This window comes from Leiobunum rupestre, chromosome 5, assembly GCF_980474605.1.
Source record: "Leiobunum rupestre chromosome 5, qqLeiRupe1.1.hap1, whole genome shotgun sequence".
NCBI lineage: Eukaryota > Metazoa > Arthropoda > Arachnida > Opiliones > Sclerosomatidae > Leiobunum > Leiobunum rupestre.
Window position 1 is genome coordinate 66,893,606 of NC_143388.1, and position 22,305 is coordinate 66,915,910.

Here is a 22,305-nt window from a genome sequence, read left to right on the forward strand (position 1 = left end):
CTCTCAAGATTATTATTTTATTTTTTAAAAATAGGAAGGTTTCGTCTCGGGATAGTGGTTTTTCACATACGTTTATGGAATGGTGTGGTATCAAGCTGGGGTAGCTTTGCTCAGAATACTCAAAAAGGGAAGGGAAAAAATGGCAACTAGCGTTGGTAAACTTTCCAAAAAACAATATAGGTACACATGAGCGTTTAGTCTGGGTGGAAGATATTGAGGTTTAAAAAGTACTCACTCCCCATAAAGCACCATTTTTTTGGCTAACTATTTTCTTATGCGATAGAATCCACCAGTTTTAATGTTCAATTATTTTTCGTGGGCTCGTATCTCTATCTATTTTCGTGAAACATGAAAATAAATAATAACCTTAGGGTTTGGGGGCCACAGGTTCTTTTTATAAAGAGATAAAGAGTCTGGAGTATCTTCTGGCTCGTGAAATAAAATAATTTAAAACTGATTAAACGTGCTTTTAATTGGAGGTATAACTAGAACATTTTTTTTTAAACCAGGATACAAAATACGCCATTTGTATTTCAGCAAGCAATTGATTAACGGTTTAGAAAAACGTCCTCTCATTTAAAATTTTCTTTTATTAGGCTCGTTTTTATGTTAAAATTTTGTAGAATAATAAACAGATCATAATGTTCGAGACAATGAAATGGTCAAAAACGATAACGTGTCTCTCGAAATAATTGTTCAAAATAATTTTCAAGCGCCTTTAGAAAATAGTTTAGACGCTCCAGCGGGTCTTGGAATGTCATCAGAAGTTGATTTTATAGTTCTCATTGGCCTTGCGCAAAACACTTTAATTTGGCAGATACTTAGGCATTAAATCTTACCTTCAATCTCACATTTCGAATTATTGAGCATCCAATTCCCAGTCTCTAAGTTACATTCAGCAGTTTTGCCGCCTTTTAAAGAATAACCTTTTTCGCATTGAAGCTTAAATATATTTCTACGGGAACTTTCAACACGAACAGCATTCCAATAGTCATCCAAAGTTTTCTTTCTATTTATAAAAAATTCACTTTCGCTAAATTTACTTCGCCATAGCTCAGGATGCTTTAGTATTCCAAATGCAAAAAGTTCCTTCGTCTGATACCAATACGTGCATTTTTGGATAGGATGAACTGAAAATCATTGAAAAATATAATTATTGAATCTTTTTAGTAAGCCGTAATTATATTGTTCCTGAGCGACAAACTTACTCTAAACGGTGTCTCAGGGCGATTGCCCGAGGCATTGTTATCTAAAACAATCTCACCTAGAATTCTGATTTTTTTCGGGTTTATTTATTGGCAGGGAAACTTAAATTACTATTAGAAAAATCGGAAGTTTTTTTAATTGATAGGCGTCAGTCAAAACGTTTTAATGACAAAGTTGTATAGATTATTCTTGAACCCACAAATAAAATTTGTTTATCGGTAAAAGTAAATTTTATCAGCGATATTACATCATAAACCAAAACATGGTGGTTTTACATAAAATAGCTTTTGTGGAGCCATTTATAATTTAACACTATTCAGTGTACAATGGAACACGTTTTATATTCAATCAAACAATTAGACATTTAAGATCTACTAAAAATATTAGGGCATGCTATTGGTCCGTGATCAAAGCATAGTGATATTGTGTTTTATTGCAATTTAAAAATATATATTTAAGAAATAAAGTTCAACAGAGTTAAAACGTACTTAATAATAATTACGGGTATGGTACAAATAATTCATCTTTCTGCTGCGCTGTAAATCTAGGCCTGAGTAAGTATATTGCGAAATGATATCTGAACCATATTAGAAGTTACGAGACGGCAAGCGTCGATGATTCTTTGGTGCAAGTCGTCTACAGTTGTTACAGGTGTTCGTTAGACGTGCTCCGAGATGAAAACCCACAGGAAAAAGTCGAGTGTGGTTAAGTCAGGCGACCTTGTAGGTCAAGGAATGTGACCTTTTCGGCATATACATCACTGGGGGAGCTTCGCAAAATTTGCTGTGCGAGAACCCTGTCGTTCTTAAACTAATGGAAGTTCTTCGAACTCGTTCACAATTTGGTTTTGTAAGAAGGCCAAGTAGTTCTGTCCATTAAGACGAGGTGGAAAAACAATTTGTTATAAGATGATTTTCGATCAGACCTGCCCAGAAGTTTAAGCTCAATTGTTCTTGATGGTGATGAGGAAATCCCCAGTGAGGATTAAAATCACTAAACATGTGTTGGTTCTGGTAGTTAAAAGGACCATTTCTTAAGAAAGTACATTCAAGAGCCAGTTTCAAAATTCAAACATTTTCCCAATATCCCTATAATTTAAAGCTTGATGGAAGGCTTGTCGGAAAGGATGGAGGTGGTGGTGGTCAAGATCTCTCCAAACATAAAACAAGGACAATCCTCAGTCGTTGCTAGAGGTTCTAACGTTTCTCGAAGGTAATAATATTAAATTATAAATTCCGAAATAGTGCTACTTGAACTAATAATATCAAGCAACTTCCGGGAATTTTACGTTCAATTTTGAATAACGTTATTTTAAAGCGTAATGCGTCTTTAGCCGCTTTAACTTCACAGATTAAATATTAACTTCAATAATTATTATTTTTTGACACTAATAGCTATTGTAATTAAAATAACAATTACTCTTAGTTACGAGAGGAAGGGCGAGTTCCAAAAGTGTATTTTTTCTATTACGTTATTTGTGGACAGCCCCAAAGTGGGAAAAACAAAACCCAAGTATTTCAATAAGCTAGCATAAAACTGAGCTAATCCTGACCTTCTATGAATGCAAAAGGAAAAGCAAAATTTTTACAATTAAATGATGCCATTAACTATTGTGATGTGTAATATTAAGACATAATTGTGCGTAATTTGTGCCTTTGATTGGTTAACATGTTAATGTGAAAAGTACAAAGTAGGGTGGCTAGGGTAAAGTTACCCCCTTTAAAGTTGTTAAGTCCTTCCGAGCCCCATGGGTGCATAATGGGGGTATTGGTAGTGCGAAATGTGTGTTAAACTTACAAGTGAAAATCGTAGAATCATAAGTTGTATTTAATGTAATACATTAGATTTAAACGTTAATCTCATCGTCTGTAACACCTCGAATCCGTAGCCACTTAATTTGTAGCACTTCAATCCGTTCAAGAAAATTTAATAAGTGGAAGGATAAGTAAAATGCGAAACCCTCCAATTCGTAGACAATGTTCACGGATGAATTAAATTTTTAAAAACCCAAATCCGTTCAGTGACAGTCATGGTTTCATTCAACCAAATTCAAACCGTAAAACTGTAATCCGTTATTGAACAAACCGTTCAATTATTCGGATATTTTTATCCGTAATTCTACGGATTATATTTTTCACAGATTGGATTATTTTAAATTACGGATTGGACGGTTCGGATTGGATACGAAGAGGCCGGATAACGAACGGATTGAATCCGAAGTGTACAAACTACGGACAGACTGGATCTGAAGTGAACTAACCACTGACGGATAGGAATTGGAGAATCCGAATCTATTCAGTATCGGATTCATCCAATCCAAATCCAATCGGTACATTTTTAAGAGAAGAAAATCCGTAATCGACCATTCCGTCCAATTATTCGTATTCCTACTGTAAAACAGTTCACGGACGGATTGAATTTGAACAAAGTATTCATCGACATATTGGCCTTTTGAAAACCACAATCCGTTCAGGCTCTAGTTACAAGATGGGAATTTTCTGGTGGTTTTAGCGCGCTTTTGTTTGCATTTTAAGTAAACTGGCGAGTGACAACGTTTTAGAATGAATGCCAAAAATCAAATATTTGAACGGTGAGAGCAAAGCGGGATATTTTAACACCGCTCCAGGATTAATAGTGGCACAACACTTTATAGGGTTCTGTACTAATAAAAACCCCTTAACCTTATAAAATTTACTATAACCTAATTAATGGGTGACCCAATCATGTTCATTATAAAATCAAATTTTAAACGACAACCTAAGTTTTGTTGAGTACCTTAAAGGATATTCCTTATGTAAGTGTCTGATAGTAGAAAGGTTTTTTGTGGACAGATTATAGATTAAGTTATTACAAAGTTGTAAAATCTGGTTTTTTTAAAGAACAAAATCGGTGTTATTTTGTTAAGAAAATAATTCGGCGTTTTAAACTGCTTTCTAACCAAACTAAGAAAAACATAAACACTTATAATATAATTGTAGTCCATTTTCATCACATTTTCGTTAAATGATGTACATATTTATAAGATTTTTATATATTTTAAAACCCTTGGCTTAAATTTAAAACTTGAAACCGTAGTAGAAAATTGACAAAATATTATGGTACGTCCAAGGTATAAATTTTGGAGAAACTATTCTAACTTAGATTGTAGCTAGCGTGTTTGTAAAAGCAGTAACTATCTATACGCCCTCTGTTTGTTGTCGAAAACTAGATACGTATAGCATATAAGAAGACGCTTTTGACAACAAGACGCATGCACGATTTTCAGGAGTGGCAGAGTAATTAGGTTTTTCGTCACCTAGCAAAAAAAGCCGGGTTCGATTCCAGCTTGTGACAACAGGTAATTTTAACTAAATTCAAACTACCTAACTATAAACTCTGTCTTAATTAACAGCCGAGAGCTGTTCGCTACTAGTTACTTCCAATCTACTTAATTACCCTCACAGGTTGAATTGATAATTTCAAGGGTATAATTAGGTTATTCCAATTCAAAAAATAATAAAAATCAATTTTTTTTCAGTCTTAAACACGCACTGTTCATACACTTAAGTCCATTCACTCACGTTCCAAACGCGAAACACAATTTACCTCTTTTCTTGACCGAAGACCGAACATACTAATTAAAACCGCAAAGTTACCTCATAACTTTTGACCGACACCAGGACCCCGTCCTGTAGTAGTTCGTCGGACAGCCAAGAACTAAGAAAGACTAAATCTTCTATATTGACGGCAACGGCCTTATATACTGCCGTCGAGATTTGACTAAAGTTCAAAAAATTGAAGATATTAATTTTCTACCCGGTTTGATTGATAGTTCTCCACACGGTGGCGCTATATTATTACTTTCATATAGTTTCCGCGGGAGTCTTGAATAATTATCCTTTTTCTAAGCGATATTAAAAGGTAACAATGAACTACTTTTTGTGTTTTAACGAAATTTTGTAAATAATTTAACAAAAATTTAAAACAAAACAAAAAACCGTACCAAAGAATAAACAAACAAAGTTCAATAAACAACATATACAGATATTGTATTAATCCGTTTAGAAAAAAAACCCGCCTTATCATAATTGTTCCTTTACTTTAATATGTTCCCTAAGGAAGTCAATGGCTCGGCGGTGAACTATCCGCATTGTTACAATGCGACCCGAGTTCAATTCCTGATCACGATCAAATTTTACATTAAAATACAAAAATATTTAATTAAATATAAGATTAATATAATCTATAAATATTTAATTAAATATAAGATTAATATAATCTATAAATATTTAATTAAATATAAGATTAATATAATTGATAAATATTTAATTAAATATAAGATTAATATATCAAAATTTCAGCCGGATATTCCAACAGTAGACCGGTTTCGCCCTTTTGGGGCTCATCAGTACTGTGTAGGAACTCTGGCTATCCTCGGAAATCTGCCGATATCAGTAAAACTAATAAACAATAAACAATTAGGGCACTCTGATTGTTTATTAAGATTAATATAATTTAGAAATATTTAATTAAATATATGATTAATTTAATTTATAAATATTTAAAATGATGTAGAATAAATTATAGTACCTAACGTTATAACTTTGTAAAGGACATTCGTCAAAGCTGTTTTTTAGAAAAACACCGTAAATTAACAAGCGTTGGTGGCTGAGTGGCTAGAGTACATCTTTTGCACAAGGCCGGCGCTAATAAATCGCAAATTGATACTAAGACGAATACCGTGCACAACTGGTGGAAACCCTGCCATTGGACGTTGAGAGGTTGCATAACACTCAGCACTCGGTCCGTCCCAAATTCATTAATAAGAAGTTGGAGAGAAAACGCCCATACAAACACAACAGACCCAACATCCAAAACCTTCATAACAGAACAAACTCCACACCCACAACATTCACAACACGAACTCAACATTCACAACAAATTCAACACCCACAACCATCACAACACGAACTCAACATTACAATAACGAAATATCCAATCAAACTGAGTTAAAACTGTCGCGACGGTGAGCGTTGACGAAAAAACACCAACCAAACCCAACCGCAAATGAATCCGTTAACGCTCACCGTCACACGGTGGTTTTGCCAACCCTTCGAGAAACTGCGTACGCACTGAGCCAAGAAACTGCGTACGCAGTGATTACCCTTTGCCTCGAAAATGCGAACGCGTTCGCAGGCCACAGGCCACACACACACACACCCACACACCCACAGACGGACACGCTGGTTGTATAACCCCTCCTAGGGGACTTTGCCCCCGGGGAGGTAAAAACTGACGCTTAGAACTCTATAGATAAATTTAGAAATACGAGCCGATTTAATGTTGGGTGAAATACATTCCTGCTGGGGTGAATTGAACCCTGTTCTATCACAAGGAAGGCAATTGGTTTACGACTGAGTAAACGCCACTCCACCAGTTTTTAATTATTTCAGGTATTAGCAGCGCATGTAATTTAATCGGAAAATAAATCTTACAGAAAAGATCGCGATCGATCGTCTGAGAACACGATTCCTCAGGTTGATATTCTTATGTTTTAAAGCAAAGCTACCACCACCTCGTACGGTGCTAAGATATTTATAGATATACGAATGACTTTAATATAATCGAAGAAGTAATTTAAAATTCCTGGATAAGATCGCGATGGATCGAACGATAATTCGGTCATGGATTGATAGGCTTGTGTTTTACAACCAAGCCTTTGCCACCTATCATGTAACTACGAAATTTCTAGGCATAAGACCAAATTTAATATAAGCGGAAAATATAGCTAATCTTGGTTAGAAAAGAATACACTAATGCCAGACGGAAATCGAACCCGGTTCTATTTCAGATGTTTTCGAAAAAGCTTAAATAAAACCAAATCAAGTAGGCGACTCATGTTCTTAACTAGAGCCCGATATAATTTGTCTATTGATTAACTGGCATTGGTACGAGGAGAGGTACTACTTTGGTTTTTCAATTTGTAATTCATTTAAGTTTATCAAACATTTTTCAATGAAAAGTTCACATTTATTGATATTTTTTAAATTAACTCTTTTCCAAAAAAAAGGATCAAGACATTTTTGCGCTTCATTTATATTTTTTTCGAAATGGATTAAAGATAAAAATATTTAACCAAAATCATTCTAAATATTTTTTGATGCTCTTTTAGAAGCAACCATCGGTTGTTGTGACAAATATAAATCTTACCCGGAAATAACTAATATCATTTTTGACAACTTCTAAAATAATAGAGTAAGTTGTCAGCTAGATTTTTAAAATTAGCTTTTTGCAACTTTTTCAATGTAACAATTGATTGTACGCCATGGAATACCTGACAAATGTGTATTGTTTAGGTACTTACTATTTTCGACGACGATACCGGAACGAGTACCCGGGACGTTGGGAGGCGATTGGGAGATCACCACTCTATGGTGTGGCAAATCCTTTACGCCCTTACCATATTCCAAAATTCAAACACTTAACGACGGGGACTAACCAAGGTGAACTGCCTTTTGACAATGGCTTGTGCATAGAGTTGCTGAAGATCCCGTGTATCCGAAATTTGTCTTATCAGCTGACGAGGCAAAATTATCCCGTGACAAAATAATAAATCTGCATAACAATCACCAGTGGAGTCTAATAAAGCCTCATGCTGCCCGGATTTCAATTATTCCGCGATTCTTTTCTTTGGAGACAACTCAAGGAACTCGTGTACAAAACTGAAGTCCGCGACAGTGACGACTACGACAAAAATAATTGACGCATATGACACTATTCGTCACACACTCGGCATCTTCGAACGGGTTCAAAAATCTTTGGGACGATGGGCTCATAACTGTTTCATAGCCCACGGCGGTCATTTTGAACAGTTGCTTTAATTTAATTACTTTTTATAATTGTACTTTGAATATCAAATTATTAAAAATGTCCAATTTTAATTAACATCTTTATTTGTAACTGCGTTGACATTTTCAAAGACCTTAACTTTTATTAAATTATCTAGTAATAATAATAATAATCAGCTAGGCTAATACCCAAGGCATTAATTTATAGGCCTTGTTACAATGCGTAGGAGGGTCGTAGCCTTCTTCTAACGAAAAAATGATTATCGAAACTAATTTATCTAATCCCATAAAAACAAATGGGTAATAACTGAAAACATTTGGGATCAAGGCAGATTAAAGACTTCTTTTTAAAGGATGTTTTTGTGTTTTGGCGGCTTATTTTCGAGGGCTGATAACTTTGAAACGAAACTATTCAGGACGCATGTTCATTGGACATTTTCAGTTCAGTAGGACCCAATGAATACGCCCTATAATTTATGACATAGTCTCCCAAAACACACTGTATAGTCAACTAAGCTACGCTAAGATATGCAATCCTATTACGTTTCCGTTGAAACTAGATTTTATATTTTTAATTAAACCTTTATTCATGCTAACAATGAAAGTGTTATTTTTTCCTTAAATTTCTTACCATAAGCATAAAGTTATTCACGCTAACGTTTTTAATTTTATTAATCTTCTATTTAATTAAATATTTAAAAATTATATTAATCTTCTATTTAATGAAATATTTATAAATAATATTAATTAATCTTATAATTAATTAAATATTTATAAATTATATTAATCTTTTATTTAATTAAATATTTATAGATTATATTAATCTTATATTTAATTAAATATTTTAGTATTTTAATGTAAAATTTGATCGTGATCAGGAATTGAACTCGGATCGCATTGTAACAATTCGGATAGTTCACCGCCGAGCCATTGACTTCCTTACGGATATATTAAAGTAATGGAAGCATTATGATAAGGCGGGTTTTTTTACTAAACGGATTAATACAATATCTGTATATATTGTTTATTGAACTTTGTTTGTTTATTCTTTGGTACGGTTTTTTGTTTTGTTTTAAATTTTTGCTAAATTCTTAAAAAAATTTCTGTAAAACACAAAAAGTAGTTCATTGTTACCTTTTAATAACGCTTAGAAAAAGGATAATTATTCAAAACTCCCGCGGAAACTATATCAAAGTAATAATATAGCGCCACCGTGTAGAGAACTATCAATCGGATCAAAAAAGAACACAAAATAAAAGTATATAATGCCGTTGCCGTAAATATAGAAGATTTAGTCTTTCTTAGTTCTTGGCTGTCAGACGAACTACTACAGGACAGGGTCCTGGTGTCGGTCAAAAGTTATGAGGTAACTTTGCGGTTTTAATTAGTATGTTCAGTCTTCGGTCAAGAAAAGAGTTAAATTGTGTTTCGCGTTTGGAACGTGAGTGATTGGATTTAAGTGTATGAACAGTGCGTGTTTAAGACTGAAAGTGTTAAAGTAATTATGAACTAACTCAAGTCAGCTGTCAAGAAAAACTGTAAGATAAAATTGATTGTTATTATTTTTTGAATTGGAATAACATAATTATACCATTGAAATTATCAACTCATCCTGTGAGGCTAATTAAGTAGATTTGAAGTAATAAGTAGCGAACAGCTCTCAGCTGTTAATTAAGACAGAGTTTATAGTTAGGTAGTTTGAATTTAGTTAAAATTACTCAGTATAATTTTTGATATTTACTTAAGTGTAAGTGTGTTTTGGTTTATTTTTCAATCACAATGAACTAAGACAAATCTAGTTTTTGACACTTGAGTACCAGTTCTGTACAATTACGTAGAAGGGATATATATTGTTGGGTTATTGATGAAAGTTAAATCTAAAATGTTCCATAGACTGTTCTGAATAAAAATAAACATTTAAAATTTTGCATAATTCTGGTTGCCATTTTATTTTTTTAGTCACTCGCCCACAACATTACAATTCTGGCAATCTCGAATCAAATACATTTTCGATATAACGGCGACGGGAATTTATTATCGTAAATTTATCGCGCGGCCTTAGGGAATATCCTTTTTACAAAATTTCGATAGACTATCGTTTAATTAAAATCGACCCAATTCCGTTAAAATTATAAACCAAAAAGCGAACGGTCGTTATAATACCCTCTGTAGATATTTATCTCATTAAAATTTGCTTCGTATTATATTCAACTGATAAACTTGTACTGTAAAAAGGGTGTCATTCAATTGTGCATTGTTATAGTACGTCTAACTCGCTGTTGTAACTACTTAACTCATGATATTCTGAATAAATTAAAATTGGTCGTTTCGTCTCAATTATTTTAATTAAAATTAAAATTTTATACCGGGCGGGATAGAAGTGGGATAACATTTTTAACAAATAACTCTGAATTGCGGAGATATATATTTAAGGGTTATCTCGAGAAATTAATACCACTTGGGACTTGCCAACTTGTTATTAGTGCTTTCACTTAAAGTGTTGTCTTTCGCTTTAACTTTTTTTCATATAAATTGGATTGTTTAAGACCTATAATACAATGGGTGGGTTTTTGACTTTAAAATAGTGTATCGCACGTAAATTTTACGTTTCGTGACAATCTAATAAATTTAAATTTTGTATTTTATATTTATTATTTTGTTGCTTTGTTAATTTAATAACGTGTAGGGTCTAAATTTGGTTTTTTGTTCTATTTATTATTATTATTAAATATATTCTACTGGTTGGGATAGCACAGGGATTACGTTTTTTTATAGGATTCTTTGTATATGGCGAAATATCGTTGACCACCGTGTCCAGTAGTTAATACGCCCAAGGGCAAACTCTACCAAGGAGAGGTATATTTTGGCATGCTTGCCAACTTGTATTAGATAAATTTTGGTCCGTCTTAATTTTAAAGAATTGTAACAATCATAGGCAGTATAGGAAGTTAAAATTGAAAGACTCTCTACTTACGTCTACAATCCAATCCGAGATTATCTGACCACTCTCCATTTTCAAGGCAAGTTGTGTTACGTCGTCCATCAACTTCGAAATATGGGTACTCGCATCTAAAGTGGCAAAGCCATTTCTTGTTCATGGTACGTCGGACACACCTCATATATCTTCCTTTTTGATTTGGCGGTGGTGTGCAATTATAGGTTTTAGCTTTAATTAAAAATTCAAAACAATTCAGCCCCGTATCATCGAACAGATTCTGTAGGACACTCGTTAAATTTAAATATATTTCAACAACATGTTAATGTAACTACAAAACGGTAGTAGGCTAAAACATTTAAATCAAAGAAAACTTTAAAAGCCTTGCCTTTTACGAATCTAATAATGCGTTAATCGTCGCACTGAAAATGTTCACGCGGAAATAATGGTACGCCACCAAAGTTACCTGCTTCCGCGCCACGGCAGCCAAGCCAGCATAAATTCTTTCATTTTTATAAAATTATATAATAATTGCCTCGATGGTTTAGATGAAATTTATCTTCTAAACTGCATAAACATCTTTAATAAAGGTACGTCGTAAAATTCAATCTTAATTTAAAATCACCAATACTTCAGAAAGACGTTCTGCAAATTTGACTACCATATTTCATAACTCACAATTGGAGCCCATCGAATCATATCTAGGTATCCCGTAGTATTAAATCCCTCGGAGAATTGAAGATATATTTTAATACCAAGTTTTCAATTTATTGGATAACACAGATTTAAAAGGGTAAAAATAAATGGGATATTTTTAAATGATTTTAAACCAAATGATTAATTTTGTTAATGTTTCTATTAAGCCAAAAAAATCGCTAGGAAGGAATGTCATAAATTGAAAATGATCCTTCTAAAACGCATTTAAAGGAATTATAAAATACTTGAGGAGAACGTTAAAATAATGTTAAAATTAAAACCAGTTTAGGAAGAGTTCGTTAAAATTTAGCGAATTAACGTCCCCTTATCAGGAAAAATAAACTATAGCTAAAATTGTGTTATTTCTTAAAAAATAAAACACACTTTGAGAAATGTTTCAACTGAATAAATATATTATTGTCGTAGCAAAAGTCCTTGAAAATGGCTATGCAAAAATTACATTTGACCAACGAAAATGAAATTTACAATAATAATTATTGAAACTATTTGAACCAACAAAATAGATCTAATTCTATGAGGTTCGAACCCCTACTTAAAATTTTCGAAGATAAATCACCATAATACTATTGCAGTAAGCGTTGCAGAAACATTTTAAGTCCACGAAATCAAGGAAACGGAATGGGTTTAGATACTTAATTTACTAAGAATGAAGAACATGTTACCATTTTATTTGTAATTTTGATTTAAGCAATAAAAAGCCTGAACAATATCAGCAAAATTGGACAAAATTACACCTGAAAAGTTCGATTAACGTCAAAGTCAACTTAAAGGATAAGAAATCAAAAGTTTCTCGTAATATAATAATTAAATAAGTGACGTGTTTTTAAAGAGTTATCTCGTTGTCTCCTGATCACGTGTATGCACCACTCACTTATATATTTAGACTTACCTTTACATTTTCCGAAGCTATCCTGCCATATTTTTTTTTTACATTTAATTATTCGTTGTCCTTCCAAATAGTAATTATCTTTGCAAGTGGCGACGCAACCCCGGCCAACACATTCAATATTTCCATTTTCTATTGATGGTAATCCGCATTTGATTCTGGTATTTTTGACTACAACGAAACGAAACCACAATGCCAAAAATTAGAATTTAGATTTATGAGGTAGGGCCTCTGATTTCTAGCTGAATTTACCGAAAACCGTTGAAGTACACTTTTAACCTCGTTTTCATCGTAAAGCGACCGCCTATCGTTAAATTTCTTCTTCACTTTCCCCGTTAATAACGGCCACGATTTTCGTCACCCCCCAATCATTGGGAGCTGAGGCCAAGAATGTGTTTCTCTTTCTCTAATAAAGCTCATCGCACGCTGTTACGGTCGCTGTCTGTCGTGTCCCCATTGTGCGCATCTTCTGAAGTCATTAGCCGGAAGTGCAAATTAAGCATCCGTGAAGTGGGCTGTCAGACGGGCGGTTATTCTTTTCGGCTGCTTTTCTTATTTTACTATTACACGAACATAATATTTTATGATCTGAATTCTTTACTTTATTGTGTTAACATTTGCTTCCGGGCCTCTTGAGATAACATGAACAGACATAAAGATTTTCACATCTAATATCAGAGAATGCTGATTTAAATTTAACTGTTAGAACACTAGTCCCTAGGTAAAATATCATAAAATAATTGTTTCAGTTCTAAGAATAATATTAAATTGTTAATATTGTACAATTTCAAGTTGAAATAAAATATTACTTAAAATCGATAAACTCATTCCACCTATTAAGTCCGAGTCCTAATTGATTCCTCAAAATAAATTATTATAGTGGCGGGGAATAGTCTTGACTAACACTGAGTTTGGAAACCAAATAAACTGTTCCCAACAGTTATAGCCTAATACCGAAACATAAGTATTCGGCCGTTAACTCAGTACAATACAAATGTTGGTTTTAATAACAGACCATTACTATTGCATATCAGAACGTTACAATTTAATTTTTTTCACTTCCTGGATGTACGGTTAGGGTCTCAATATCAGAACGTTCGTATAAAACAAGAACTTGAAGGGTTTATCAGATGAATAAACTAAATAATTTAGATAAATCGATTCACATTACTTACAAGGTTCGCGACATCTACACATGAATTTACAGCCAGATACTTCGCAGATTGTCTCTTCCAAATTCTTACATTTCATTTTAATGGAGCAATGTTCCATTTCCTCTCTAGGGCAATCTACTGTTTCAAAAAATAATGTTTTGTCAGATTTTTTGTTTTGTTTTTAGAAGTAACCTCAATAGACAAGCGAGCCAAAGTAAAATAATAGGATCCCTTATGGTAATGAACGTTTCATGCTCAATTGTTTCTACTTACCATGCACGCATTTGGGCATATCTTCATTCCAATCACCTCTTTCGGTACAATACAAAGTTTGCACTCCTTTTAATACGAAATGGGGATCGCAAGTAAAATTGCACTCCTTAATGTATTCTAATTCATCATGTGGTTCACACTCCACTTTTCCGTTATCCAACTCAGGAGGCTCACACAATTCTTAAGCCAGAAAAAAAAAATTGCGTGAATAGAGAGTATCCTTTTGCGAAAGTGAAACCATCATTTGACATTCATTTTACTTAGACCTTTAAGCGGCAAACGTGTTAAGCTCTTAAACTGATAGATTTACGTCTGCTTAGCAGACACTTTGTGATTCATATCAGCAAATGGTTGGTTAAGAATACAGAAATCGAGCAGTTTATGAGCTTCTCGTGTGGTCCGCTTGGCCCGTATCAAGTGATTAGACGGATTAGGGTGAGTGTATAAAAAATAATATTTCAGTCTAACTACATCTACTGTAAAATCACTTGTTTTGATTCACTGTTGAAAGTGTTTTTGTTTGACTATAAAACAAGGTTTTATTTGGTTTATGATATTTAAAACGTTTTGGAATACTCTAAATGTTTTTTAGTGTAGTCTATCAAGTACATATTCAATTCCGTAAAAACGTTTTATTTAAAGGGAACCTACTTTTATGTACACTGATTAAGTATGTAAACGATAACGGTAAAGAAAAATGAATACGAAAACTAGTACTGTGATTACGGAGACTACTGTGATTACGGTTATTTCTAGCTAGAACGATAAAGTTACGACCACCACGATAACGGATAGATTCTAGTGATGGTGGAACAATAAGTTCAATTAAAACACGATTACAGCGGTTACGGCAATTGCTTAAATATTTCCGTAATAATGAGCTGATACCAGCCATAACGAAATAATTGCGGTGATTTCAGACGGACCCCAACGAGAACGAACGATAAAACAATGCGGACCAGTTACGCAAATTGCCAAACGATTTGAAAAATGTTTACTTACTTTGTGGTGCACAAAAGCAATGGCGTTTAGGATTTTCCCCACCTCTAAGAACACAAGCCCTTTTTTCTTTAACCTTACAGGTAGAAAACTGTAATAGTTTTTTTTTGCAATTTAATTTTGATAGCAATGAACATTCTGAAGCTGCAAACAGGAATTTTCCATTGAAATAATTTTATATTGCTAATTAGAAAAATTGTAAACATATTCAGTTTTCCAAAAACAGGTCAATTTTACCTGAACTGAAAAATACATGTATGTATAATTTTCATTCGGTATTTTTCAGTTTTGCTGGATTTACTCGTTTAGGCAACCGTATTCAAACCTAAAATTAAACTGAGGCTCCAATGAAAAATAATGTGGCTCTAACAGTCATTACTTTAGGTGCTTTTTAGGTGCAGCAACCGACCAAAATAGTGACTTTGTAAAGACAATTTTTTTGAAAATGGCAGCTCAATTTAAAGAAAAGCGCATTCCGCTCACTTTTGAACGGGTCGGAGCGTTTAAAGGCAGCATGAGCGAAAAATTCCTATCGCTTGAAAAAAGAAGAACAGAGCTTCCTCTATATTTAGCTATAAATGATTAAGAATATGAGTGCATTTAAAGAGAGCTCAAAATATTTTAGCTCAAAATGCTTGTTGGATATTATTACCTATTAAATATGATTAATGTTTTAAAAAAATTATTTAAACTAAACATTTAATTTAATAATTTTTGAATAATCCGTTTCTGGAGAGGGATCTTAATATTTTCTTGAAATGATATTTCAGTTATTTTAAGTAAGGAATCATTAGCAAAAAATATACTAATAATTTCCCCTCTTTACACGCTTTCCTCCTGGTCATCCATGAAAATGAGGGAAATATTTAATTGTATCTGAAGTATGGAAGGAAATACTACATAGATTCAACGGATAAATGACATGAACAAGACTTCCTCATAAATAAATATATTTCATAATTCATGGTAGCCAAAAGTGACTACCCTTTAGATTCCAACAGTTTTCCCGACAATTTATTTTAATTCTGTTATTGGTCATCATTTTTAAATTTCCTGACGTCTAAAACGCTTGCCTTTAAAGATATGGCTGCTAAAACAAAAACTTCTTATCTGCAATAATTCGAACTTGTACAATAATTGTTCGAAAATTGTTTCTAATATTTAAGGTTAATGGACGTCATATATATATATATATATATATATATATATATATATATATATATATATATATATGAGGTTTTCTTGTTAATTGTTGTTAATTGTTGAATAATAAAAACAGATCATACTTTCAAACATTTTTTTAGAAGTCTTCGTCAAAAGTTATTTTAGTTTGTGTAAACTTTTTTCATAACCTTATAATAAAGTGATAGCTAACCTTTTTAACAAACCAATTTAACTCAATGAAATTAAAATACATAGTTATTTTTCGTTCCTTGTTCTACTAGTATAGCTTCTTTCATAAATACTTCGTTTTGATTGTTTCAACTTTGAGACCAATTGCCCAAAGTGTGTACGCTCTAAGGCAAAGGATGCGGAGGCCTATAGCGAGTGCGACACAAACAGACAAGCAAATTTATTAAAGAAAGTAATTATTAAGCACTTGTATCGGACCATTTTACATGCTTATAAATTAATTGTACGAATTAAATATCTGACCATTGTTACGTTCTCGTTTTAAAAAGCTGTCATATATTTACATCAGATATTTAGCCAATAAGATTGAATATTTATCTAATAAACATATTTCTGGCTAAAATTTTGACTTTTTTCACAATTATCTTAACGTTGGAATTCAACGGTTGCCCGAGCGTAAAAGATGTCTGCTGAATAGCGACCGCCATGCAATAATTGGTGAAGAATTTCACTATAAATTGCAATGGACTGCTCATATATAGGGCAATCTGAATGTTTATTAGTTTTACTGATATCGGCTGATTTCCGAGTATAGCCAGAGTTCCTACACAGTACTGATGAGCCCTAAAAGGTCTACTGTTGGAATCTCGGGCTAAAATTTTGACTTTTGCTATAAAAGGTTGATATTCGCGTTTAGAATACAGTTATACGGGTTTTGTTTTTTAATCAAACTAGAACTTTAGGTAATTGTTCCCTTATAATATTTTATTTGTATTTGTATTTTGATACAAAAATCTTCCAACAGGGCGTTTCTAATTGGCTACAGCGGAGGATGAGAAATAAACCATGTCTTGGAGATGCAGTGCCTCTTGAATTCATTTTGGATCGCGAAAATAAATAAAAACATCCCGGCACAAGTTTTTTCTAAGATAGACCCATGCTTACTCTATCATCTTCAAGCAGGACTGCTGTACAGTCTTAATAAACCAAGCTTCATCGTTTCAATGTTCACAAACCTTCTTTTAACCCGGATTTCTATTATGGAAAGTTAATATTTGGCCGTGACTCTTTGGTTTCTCCTAGCCATTAAAACATTTAGAGGCTAACGGTACAAGTAAGTGTACGGAGCTGACACCTCACGTGGCAAGAAGGACTTGCCAAAATCATCCTACGCATTGTAACCCTGCCACCTAATTAAAGGCATTAAAAGTCACAAAGGTGGTGCCTTGGGTATAAGCCTAGCAGATAATTAATATTATTATTTTAATAAATACCATAAAAACGGAGATATTAGCCAAAACCCATTTTTGTGTGCTTATTTCCCGCGATAAGAAATTGCGCTTTAAAATAATGATGGGGACTTTTGACACTTTAATAATAATGACTTAATGAAAATGCATGCAAAAATCCACCTGCAAGCAATTTTTGCGAATTTTGGCGAAAATTTTTACTTAAGTTACGGGACTTTTTATTTAGCCTCGAAATGAGATTAAATCAATTAGCACTCTTTTCGGAATCAGCTTGTTTAAATCTGATCCCCTTAAAGTTCGGGTCGGTTGATCATTTACCCCGCACTCGACTCAGTAATAGCTCGAATCAGTTTAATCAAGGCCCATTTTAGGATTATATCTGGCTCTAAAACGGTTCACTCGTTTTACTTGTTCAAATTTATGAAGATTAGATACTCTTTATAGTTGTCACTTACAACTTCATTTTGTGTGATATCCGTTCTCTGGAATTCAAAGAAATTTAACTTTCTCGCAAATCAAAGTAATACAGTTCGTTACCAACAATATCAGTTATACAACCTTCAATTCAAATAAGTGAGCTGACTTTGCAATCGTTTTTCATCACAAAGGCAAAAAAACTTACATACGCAATTGAAGTCCAATTTTTCGCCGTAGAAGTGAGAAGCGCGTGTAGGAATTTTCCCAATAAATATTTCACCAGGTTTCTTACAAGTTAACGTACAGATTGGGTTTCCACAAACAAAATCCGCATTTATTGATTTTGCTCCACGTCCAATAAAACCATGATATGATTCTTAAATAAATAAATTATTTTTTATTTAAAATCAAATCTTTTTTCGTAGGCTACGAAGACAACCATTAGACAATAATAGCTAATTAGAAATGAATGTTTACATAAGTAAAAATCATTTCTAATTTTGCTTATGTTTATTATGTTTCTTATAAAAGCATGATAGCAAAGTTGTCCGAAAACCAGCTAATTGAAAGTATTAAATTTGAATTAACATTATTTAAATTTTGAAATGTATCGAAAATATTTTAAGACGTATAAAACCACTTGCAGTGAAATGACTGCAAATGTATTCAATTTTCACCTAAATTACAGAAAAAATTTAAGGTAGTCAATAGTCTGCGATTGAAGATTTTTAAGAATGTTTTTAACCTTCTGAGAATAATGTAAGTACATCAAACCTTTAGTCATATTACAACTAATAATAAGGATACTATTTTAGACAATCTGCTTCGAAGAGATGTTTTTTCCAGGCACATTTACGTAATATGACAGATTTTATGTTGGTACATTCAGTAAACTGCATATGTAGCTTAGCAAGCTCTTATTACATTTAAACTTTTTATTGCAGCCTAGAAATTAAATGCAGTTAAATTGCGGTTTTTTTAACTGAATTTTCACTGAAATTCATTGCAGTTCAGTGTTGCCATACCGGTGATTCCTACTATAATTAGCACTTCCGGACAGTTATGAAGATTTCTTTTTTTTAAATTGATTTAAATAAAAGCCTTTTACAATTTATCCTTAAAGTAGTTTTTTGAAATGATAAATTTACTAAAAGCAACAACCATCGAGTTTCACAGCACGAGCCAAATTGTGCTAATTGTAATAAATAAGAAAATATTCCAAAAATAAAATTTTTTTGTTTCATTTTAAAAAACCTTCCGGCAACTCTTAATTAGAAAAACCCTAATGCATCATATTAAGATTTTTAAGAAATAAAATCTAATCAACTCCCATGAAGGTTTGGAAAGCATGAAGTATGATATAAGAAATATTTCCAGTAACGAAATTTAATCTTTCAATTAAACGTATTTTGAAAGTAATTTCCGAGCTTCAGCTTAACAAGACATTTATCTAAAAAACATACTTTTAATCGTAAAGTTAAGAGTGAGGACATTAGTTTTGAGGTTCAATTGCGAATAAGTAAATGGTAAAGATGTCAAATACAACAGAAGTGTTGCGCAGATTCCCAAATGATCCATTTTCATTCAAACTTAAAAAAATAACGTAAATTAATTTTTAATTTTCTTACACTTAACATTTGATGCAAAATAAGAAGACACTGGGTGATACTTATTTCCTTCCACGCGATGATTTAAAATATAGAAAGTACAATATTAAAGGTATGAAGAAAAAGTATCACGTTAAGGATCCCAGTTTAAAAACAAAATAAATCAAAAACAAAACGGTTGTTATACGATTGAACTAAAACATTTGGTGATACAAAGAATTATGAAAGCAATTGGTTCCGAGGTAATTACGTATAACCTTTCACTGTATAAATTCAAAAGGTTCCAGCGAGGGTTTGGTCATGCTAAAACAGTGACGCCTCTTAGTTAATTGGCCGATGTGCGGTTTTCAATAAGTCAACATTATAATAAACATGGAAAATTGTTTTGCCCTTTAGTTCTGCTATTCAAATATTAAAAATACGTTAAGCCGTTGCCTACGTTGTTGTAAAGGCCGGTGTAAGCCTCCGAACTGAAGGTACAGTCAAAACAGGCAATGATTTGTTTTGAGGCTCCTGATTTACGCCATAACCCAAAAAAATGTGGCATTGGAAAGTGCAAACTGTTGTAAAATGACCAAACTTGAAAATAATGCTTTTCAGGTTCTTTTAAGAAGTTTCATTCCCAGAAACACAGCAAAAGAAAGGTTAGGACTCATATTTAATGATTATAATATTAATAAATGTCGTTTTTGTCTCAATGCAAATTGTTAAGCCAAAATATTATAAAATTTTATTATAAAGTCTTAATTGCACATGCAATTGAATTGGTAAATACCACACGTTTAAAAATAATTTTATTATTCAGATAAAAGAGCCGTCTTTAGTGAATCAAAAACCAATAAACAAACCGTAGCGTCGTTAAAAAGTATTAGCCTGAGGCCTGCACACGTACCTTTACGTTAGCATCAGTCAGTCGTACCAGGCTGCTTGCTTTAATTTATTGTGTTATTTTCACTTCGTGTCAAAGCGAGTCCAGTGAAACGTTTGTTTGCTTATGAATTAAAAAATTTCAAAACCTTTTAAATATTCAAAATTTCATAAAATTTAAGGTGGCGAGTCATTGTTAGCACTTTGCCCTCGCTGCAAGTGGAACCGGATTCGATCCCAGCTTGTGGATTTAGAGGGAAATACATTAACTGCATTGAGCTCTCTACACACTTGAAAATTTCCCGAGTTTTTATGCTATCCCGTTTCTTTTAAATTTATGGAAATGAAAGGTAATATTACGAGGCACTTCAAAAACGTTTAAGGTTGTGGACGTATTTTTAAAAACAAAAAGGAATGTGGTAAATTTTCGAATGCCTTCTGAAGATCCAGTGAAATTAAGTTAAAGGTTATGTAAAAAAACCTATTAAAGTCAGCAATAAATTTTATGTTTAAAGCAAAGGCTTTAATACGGGATGTCGCTTATCCCCCTTCCTTCGCGATCATTTCAAAGGGGATATTCTTTTCTAATAGTTAAATTGTCGTTGTATTTAAATTGCTAATAAATTACCTTACTATCATAGGGTTTTTATGTAATTTAGGGAATAAGTAAAATCTTGGACGATCATAAAAGAGTTATTTTAGCCAGTCTGTAATGCTAAACAATTTATACATCACATTATCCATTTTGTTATGGACCGAATTAGACGGGTCTTTCTTTACGAGAGAGTATGAACTAGAGATTCTGATAGAGCCGTATTGTAAGAACCCTAATCTAGAACGACCGAACATTACCCAATATGTGTTTCTAGAAAATAAAAAATAAAAAATAGAAGTATAAAATGTTTTTATCTGCTTCGCGAGCGCCAGTTATTTTTGGGCTTTACTTGCACGCGAACTTGGCACGCGGGTTTCAGATTCCGTAGGGTCTCGCGACTGCAGCGCGTGCTCTCTACCTTCAAGAGCTACAGCTAAGTGACGTAGACAAAACATTGTCACATGACCTCCAGTATTTTATAGAAAGACCTATTTTAAAAATTTTGTTTAATAGTCACCCTCTTTTTTCAAATATAATAATAATTCATAAATTTTGGTTAGGGAAATGACTCATTTAGGTAGGGCTGCACACATAAAGCTCGCAAGCGAAGTTTGAGCGCACATGCATGCGTAGTTTCAAAAACCAGGCTCGCGCACGAGCAATCAAAGCGTGGGTGAACTAGGAATTTTTCTAATTTTGCGTCACCTCGCTCGCTTAATCAGGTGGGCAGCCGGCTTACCTGATTAAGAAAATTGGTAGTTAACTTATATATGGTTAATTTACTGTTTAATGAAAATGTGTATTGACAACTTATTACGTTTTTAAAACTACGGTTGGCGTAAACTTCGTTAGAAATAAAAATTGGCAGTGGAAGACTACATCCATTTCTATGAAAACAGAATTAAAACCGAGAGGCGTTTATGAAAAACCCTTTGGAAGTAGGGAAGACCGGACATTTCACCAATCTCATTTAAAGACGATTCAACAAAACTTCTTTGGTTTTGAATTTACCAATTAAGGAAAATGCCACAAACTAAGCTCATACCTCCCTCGGATAACAGTCAAAAAATTAAAATTTAAAAAATCATAAAATTAAAAATTTTTACTTACCAAAACTAACATTAAGACTCTTATTGAGAGACGTTTCGATCGTTTCTTCAAGTTCAACTAATCGTTTGAAAGTGCCACGACTCACTAACAACGAAACGCTCTGAGAACT

General features: G+C 33.0%; 1 protein-coding gene across 4 annotated transcripts in view; it reads right to left on the bottom strand.

Moving 5' to 3' along the window:
* Positions 1 to 22,305, bottom strand: part of LOC149945647 (P-selectin-like) — a 30,683-nt gene extending 8,378 nt beyond the window's left edge. Inside the window, exons 1-10 of one of the 4 annotated variants that reach the window (XM_090174325.1) lie at positions 22,197 to 22,305; positions 20,517 to 20,615; positions 19,481 to 19,606; positions 18,223 to 18,393; positions 15,001 to 15,141; positions 13,999 to 14,178; positions 13,747 to 13,863; positions 12,575 to 12,742; positions 11,008 to 11,199; positions 840 to 1,130 (exon numbers count right to left, since the gene is read on the bottom strand). In XM_090174325.1, the coding sequence (XP_090030451.1) occupies positions 840 to 1,130; positions 11,008 to 11,199; positions 12,575 to 12,742; positions 13,747 to 13,863; positions 13,999 to 14,178; positions 15,001 to 15,141; positions 18,223 to 18,393; positions 19,481 to 19,601 (1,381 nt within the window). In that variant the 5' untranslated portion in view covers positions 19,602 to 19,606; positions 20,517 to 20,615; positions 22,197 to 22,305. Of the gene's footprint in view, positions 1 to 839; positions 1,131 to 11,007; positions 11,200 to 12,574; positions 12,743 to 13,746; positions 13,864 to 13,998; positions 14,179 to 15,000; positions 15,142 to 18,222; positions 18,394 to 19,480; positions 19,607 to 20,516; positions 21,209 to 22,196 lie in introns of those variants that run through there. The other 3 variants (XM_090174322.1, XM_090174324.1, XM_090174323.1) reach the window with 3 other exon arrangements.